The sequence below is a fragment of the Wolffia australiana genome, chromosome 8 (assembly GCF_029677425.1).
Source record: "Wolffia australiana isolate 7733 chromosome 8, ASM2967742v1".
Taxonomy (NCBI): Eukaryota; Viridiplantae; Streptophyta; class Magnoliopsida; order Alismatales; family Araceae; genus Wolffia; species Wolffia australiana.
The window spans coordinates 9726284-9732840 of NC_135842.1; the positions used below are offsets into that span (position 1 = coordinate 9726284).

Below are 6557 nucleotides of genomic sequence, written 5' to 3' on the forward strand. Positions count from 1 at the left end.
TCTCAATCTGAACTCAATTATGTAGCAGAATATTAAATAGAAGGGGGATTTGAAAACATGAAACATATAAAAAAACCAACTTTTCACAATCAAATATGTGATTTATTAGATGCTCGAGTTAGCATCTTCAAAGCGTTCAAATTGGTGACCTTAAAACATATAAATGTGATCTTTATATTATTGGATATCAATATATGTTTTTCTCATTAGAAGCAACAACAAGGAACATGATGTGAAGAAGGGGGGGAACTCAAACTCACATACGTATCAAATGACTCAAATGTATTTAACTCTCTGTATTTTAGTTGTCTTTTGACGTCCAATTGATGAACACATTAGTGCTAACTAAATGATAAATTACAGTTGATGAATGACCATTAGTACTAGCTAAATGATGGGTTGCACATATGTCTCTCTTATCTCTCTCACTTATCTCACTTATCACAATTCTCTCTTTTTCTTGTCACTGAGACTTTTTGGGTTTTACAATAATATTACTTATAACAATGTGTAATAAAGGTCTGATATCTACAGTATTGAGAGTTGCGTAGTGCAGATTTCCACCCCAAACTACTCCACACCTCGTGCAGTTGGAAATTTGCACACCTTATGCAAATAACTACACCACATCACATGACCATCTTTGATTGTTATCATATACTGTTGTTCTCCACAATAACTACTTCTGTCTTTTTGGAAGAATAGCTATGTGTTAGGCATTTTTTTTGCGTAATACTACCGAATAGGACTAAAATTACAACTATTACTTAGCAAAACCTCCAGAACAAGTTGAAGTAATTTAAGCAATTAAATTCAAATTTGATAGAGTTCATGAAAATCACATATGAAGGCATACATCAATAGAGAAAATCACATAGGAATATAACAACCATTATTGCTTTGCAGAAGGTCAAAAGCCAATTGAAGAAATCAGAGGGACTAACTAAAATACAATAGATTTCATGAAAATCACATCTGAAGGTCTACATCAGCGAAGAATAAGAGAAAAACCACAATCATGACTTTGCACAAGGTCAAGAGCCAGTTGAAGAAATCCGGGACTAAATAAAATACAATAGATTTCATGAAAATCCAATCTGAAGGTCTACATCAGCGAAGAATAAGAGAAAAACCACAATCATGACTTTGCACAAGGTCAAGAGCCAATTGAAGAAATCAGAGGGACTAACTAAAATACGATCATGAAAATCACACCTGAAGTTCTACAGCAACAAAGAATAAGAAAAAAATCACAATCATTACTTTGCAGAAGGTCAAGAGCCAATTGAAGAAATCAGAGGGACTAACTAAAAATACGATCATGAAAATCACACCTGAAGTTTTACAGCAACAAAGAATAAGAAAAAAATCACAATCATTAGTTTGCGGAAGGTCAAGTGACAGTTGAAGAAATCAGAGGGACTAACTAAAATACAATAGTTTTCATGAAAATCACATGTTACAAGGTCTACAGCCACTATTAAAGTGATGAGTTCTGAAGATTAAGCGTAAGTCAATTCTCCCTGAGAGCTTTGGCATGGTGTGCGATATGCTCATCGATGAAGGTCTGGATGAAGAAATAGGAGTGGTCATAGCCAGGTTGGAGCCTCAGAAGAAGGGGCGCATTGACTTTTCGGCATACGGCTTCGAAGTTCTTCGGCAAAAGCTGATCTTTCAAGAAATTGTCTTCCTCACCCTGTGATTCAAAAGTCAACCCCCACAGAGTCAGTTTATCTTGAAGGGAAATCAGAATCAAAATTTCCAGGATAGTTATTTATTACATCTTTAAAACCCACATTAGAGCAGATATGTTTAGCCTTAGCTGACCGGACTCGATTTTATTTCTATGATGGAGGAAAACTACTGTTGAAAGAGCTCTACCAACGTTGAAGTTTCAGAGAAATACTAAAATTATTGTGTGACGATGAAAAATCAGTGATTGTAACTGTAAAATCCGGGGTTGTCATAGCATCAAAAGTAATAACTTTTTTTTTCTATCGCATAAAAAACGAATTGAATGCCTGGTGAAATAATTATTATTAATTTATTGTTTGATGTTTATCTACCATCACTTCCGAACAAATAAATAACCCTGAAGGAAATCTGTTCTCATCTTCTTCAAAAAATACCCATTCATTCAAAAGAGAAAAAATATAAAGTAGAGAAGAAAAAGATTGGCGTCTGGGACAGAAAAACATCAAAATTCATAACTATCTCCGTATGAGATCCTGATTCACCTGATCAATAAGGATAGTTGATGAAATCCCTACGGACTTTTCCATCAGAGCAGTCGCATCATATTCCTGAAATAATAACAGTTTAATATAAATAATATACCAGAAAACCTAATTTTGGAATAAATAGGCGATTATCTGACCTCCCAATCAGAGTTGCAGTTGCCAAGATAGTTGGAGAAAGCCTTTTGGCCCCAAGGGCAGTTCACAGGATTACATATTGGAGAAAATGCAGAAACCGACTGCAAGAAAAGATGACAAAGTCGAAGACTCCACCGGAATGGATGGTCATGAAAATAAAATATGTTAAGACCTCACGCATGTGTTGTTATGCATGCGCTCCAAACATGCTTTTACTGATTTTTTTACCATGACAAATAGATTGTAAACTCGGGTCTCAAGAGACCCATCCATCACTGTACAAGTATAACCCAAGACAACAAAAGTATAAATGTTTTCATTGTCTTGTGTAATATTTATACATGAATAGATGGATCTTTAGAGACCAGAGTTTACGATCTGTTATAAGGATTGGAGATTGATCAGAAATGCTTATCTGATCTGATCAGATTGGCGTCTGATCAGATCAGATCATGATCAAGCATAAGTGATCTGATCGGATTGGATGATCGATCACAATCTATGGCTTCGTAATCGATCTGTTTTTCTGATCATGATCGTACATGATCAGAAACTCCCACAGTAATGCTGTCTACCCTCCTGTGCCAGTCTTCCCTCTTCCCGATGCCATCTGCTCTCCTTGCATTGCCATGATCTACAACTTTCAGACTAATGCCTGGTCACCACCCCTTGCCACCAACATTGTGGTCACTCATGGGAGTGGAGGAATAGATTGATCTGATCAGAACTGGGTGGACAAAGCTGGCCAGATTTGGGCGATGGCAAGAAGGCAATTGCTCCTTGCCTTGTGATCTTGCCTGGACCAAAGGATAAGCTTATGATTTTTGGATCTGCAGCAATGGACAGATGTCATCTGCGATCTTCAACACTTCATGATCTGCAATGGGTCACTCATGGGAAGAGTACGATCTGCACAGGGGATTCTAGTGGTACCGCTATTGGAGAACCTCTGATGTCATGATCAGTCTGATTATGATCCATCCTCATGTTCAGATAGGATCGGCCACAGCAATCATGATCTGAGGGGTCATATTGGTCGGTACAACTGATCGGATCATGCTCAAGAGGACAGACTGGATTGTGATTGCAGAGTGGAGACCAATCCAATTCGATTAGATCGCCGACCATTAGCCATTTGCGTTATGTGTATTGCAGCGAGATCATATATTTAAAGCCAAGTAGAATGCTCCACCTTGTATGTTCCTGGATTCTTTAGAAAAATAGTTAATGCCCCATGACCACCCATCGAATGACCAGAAATTGATGAACGAGAAATGTCAAGTTCTGGAAAGTTCACGCTGAGAAGCTTGGGAAGCTCTTTGACAATGTAATCATACATGCGCCAGTTTTTCCACTTGTCTTGAGTCGCATTTAAGTAAAAACCAGCGCCTGGAGAAAATAATTAAGAGGCAATTTATAGGACATTACTTTTTCTAAGAAGGATGGTAAATTAGAACTTTTTTCAAAGTGATAGCGTCTGGAGATAATTCGGGAGAGTGTAGTATATGTAGAAATTAAATATTACGAGATATACATCATTATGTTAAATTTAAGAAAATACGTTTTGTGAACATACCAACTCCAAAATCCCAGCTATCAGCCTCTCCTTCCACATTGAGACCTCCTGAATTATCACAAAAGCTAGAAATTAAAATAAATCAAGTCACAATCTGTATAAACCATAATTAAATGTATAGTGGTATTACATTTTTAGTAAAAAAATTACATTCAGGATATTCGAATCCTTGATCGGAAATAATTGAACTTCTTCAGGATTGACAGCAGTGTTTTTACAGAATTCCGGAGGAAAAAAAACAGATTGAACAGACAAAAAGTCTTTCACAAAAAATCATTCATAATAGCTGTAGAAGTTCACTCGAGGAGAGAAGAGAAAAGATATGAACGGAGAGTGTAGAAAAGATACAAGAGGAGAGAGTAGAAAAGATAGCAGGCCAGGAGGGGCCTTGCCACTCTTGGAGTTAGGCAAAGTTGGACAATGAAAAACCTAACGCAATTGCATTAGGGGGTTAACTGCTCCTTACATAGAAGAGGGAAAAATTACATGAAAACCTTATCTCTGACAGTAACATTTTCCCAAGAAAAATTGATCCAGAATCGATGAAAGATTTGCTATCATATCCATAGCATCCAAAAATGGCGCAAATCCCCCAGATCATAGCAGCATAACGAGTCATTACATAGAGAGGGCTAACGAGAAAGCACTCGAACATGTGACAAGAAATTGAAGTTGAAGTTCCTCATTCACAAAACGCGACAGGGTATATTTCTATCGAAAATGGGCGAAAAATCTTATAGCAGATGTAATAGGTGACGAGTACTATAACGAAAATGGGAATGAAACTTGAAGCAGATTTAGGCTATGCCTTCTTCTTTCAGGCCTCCAGATATCTCTTGCTAAGGATCCTCAATTGAAGCTAAAATACATAGAAATAACCCCAGTGCCAGAGCTGGTGTTTGGACAATACGGCCAAGCTAATAATCCAAGCTTTTATGGATATATCCGCGCAGATAATTCTATCCCAAGAGGATGAATAAAAGTACATTATGGAAAGATCAGAGAGATTAAAATAATAATTAAACTACAAAATAAATTTTCTATCTCTAGAGATAGGTGTATACTTGGCGATGTATCAGGAGCAACAAGGGCGATGCCCTCTCGGGATGCTGATCGCTGACCGCCAGACTTGATTATGAAATTTTCATCTGTGCAGGTAAGGCCAGAGAGCCAGTAGAGAACCTATGAATACAGTAACTTATGAATAATTTTCATCAACTGATTTGATTTGATTTGAGACGGTAAAAATACAAAGAAATTGGCATTTTAGTGGACAAAAAATCTAAACATGAAAGGAAAGCATCTAAAGTCGAACACGTTTTCACCTGTTCATCGATGATAAGTATTCGCTTTTCAAAATATGGATGTGGGGCCAAAATTTGAATCATTCAGACGTAGCATTGAATAGAATAAAGGTGGCGTGTTCAAGTGTCTAAAACAGTCGATTTGATTCTTTAAATTTCCAGCAAGGATACATTCTAAAATTTACCTCATCCCCCTAGCCCACCGTTTCTCGTTGGATTAATTGTATTTGCGAAAATTACGTGAATGTTTTCTAAGGTTTGCGATAATGCAATAATTTCATCTCTCGTGCTCAACCTTAGTGCAATAATTTCATCTCACTTTACTATGCTCCAAAGGACATTGCAAATTCCTACAGGATTCGCTCGACAAATCGTTATTGTCCTCAGCATTTGTCCTTTCCAGGATGGCTATGACGATGAAAATCTAGTCTCATCATCGTTCCTACGTTAAACTCGCTCAGATGACGAAAGAAGATGATGAAACCGGCACCACCACGCAAGCCGCAGACGATGTTGATGATGATTATGAAGAATTTTCAGGATGAAGATGAAGATATGAGGGAAAAAGAAAGAGGCAGAAATCGAACAAATGACTCACAGGAACGGCAGAGGAAGTGGAAGATTTCGGCGGAAAGTAGACAGAAAAGGTCATGGAGCAGCCGAGGGTTGGGCTGAAATGCCTGTATCTCCGATTGAAACCATCGAACATCTTAGTGCTACTGATCAGCACCACCGAACACCCAGAATCTTGACCTTCCATGGCTTCTACTGATCTTCCGGAATTTCAACCTCGTTCAATAGAAGGCACTGGGCATAATATCAAAAAATGGCAATCAAATAAAAAACTGGAGAAATCGCAAGAAAAGAAGAATTTCGGGGAGATGAAAGATCACATAGAATAGCCGTCGATCAAAGCTTAATGCGATGAACAGAGAGCTTACCTTCGGCAGAGAGCTTCGCCACGATCTTCGAGGTGGAGAGATATGGCTTTGTCTATGTGGAATTGTGGACCAGAAGTTTAGAGGAGTTTGGAAATGGGTTAATATCACGGTTCAGCCTAAACTTTTTCAAAAATTCGAGTTACAGCTCTAACTTTTTTTTCGCCGCGTCACAGCCCGAACTGCCCATTTGGTCCGCCGCCGCAGCCCGGCCGTGACGTGGACTCGACGTGGCTGCCAGGTGGATTTCCGGCGGAGTCCACGTAGGCGGAATCCACCTGGCAGACACGTGGAATCCACGTCATAACGCGATTTGAAGAAAGTGAGAAAGATAGGAAGGATTAGTCCGTCCAATGGGAGTGAC

At 38.4% G+C, this 6557-nt stretch overlaps 1 protein-coding gene across 2 annotated transcripts; it reads right to left on the reverse strand.

Annotated features, from left to right (window-relative positions):
- Positions 1-1404: 1404 nt before the first annotated feature.
- On the reverse strand, positions 1405-6335 carry SFGH (S-formylglutathione hydrolase). Of its 2 annotated transcripts, none has more exons than XM_078579670.1 (8): positions 6197-6335; positions 5854-6062; positions 5016-5133; positions 3952-3999; positions 3568-3764; positions 2378-2476; positions 2238-2303; positions 1405-1696 (listed from the first exon to the last, which is right to left on the reverse strand). In XM_078579670.1, the coding sequence occupies exons 2-8, from the start codon at positions 6013-6015 to the stop codon at positions 1514-1516; spliced, it is 873 nt and encodes a 290-aa protein (XP_078435796.1). In that variant the 5' UTR covers positions 6016-6062; positions 6197-6335; the 3' UTR covers positions 1405-1513. The 2 variants fall into 2 exon arrangements, with proteins under 2 accessions (XP_078435796.1, XP_078435797.1); XM_078579671.1 differs by having other exon boundaries at positions 6149-6259.
- Positions 6336-6557: the final 222 nt, after the last annotated feature.

What these genes read in the sequence shown, in the direction of transcription:
- SFGH (XM_078579670.1), bottom strand. Translation starts at nt 6,015, where the DNA reads ATGGAAGGTCAAGATTCTGGGTGTTCGGTGGTGCTGATCAGTAGCACT. An exon ending in TGCTCCTGATACATCGCCAA is followed by an intron (nt 4,000 to 5,015) that starts GTATACACCTAT and finishes GTGATAATTCAG; the next exon opens with GAGGTCTCAATGTGGAAGGA. An exon ending in CAACTATCCTTATTGATCAG is followed by an intron (nt 1,697 to 2,237) that starts GTGAATCAGGAT and finishes TTTGAATCACAG; the next exon opens with GGTGAGGAAGACAATTTCTT.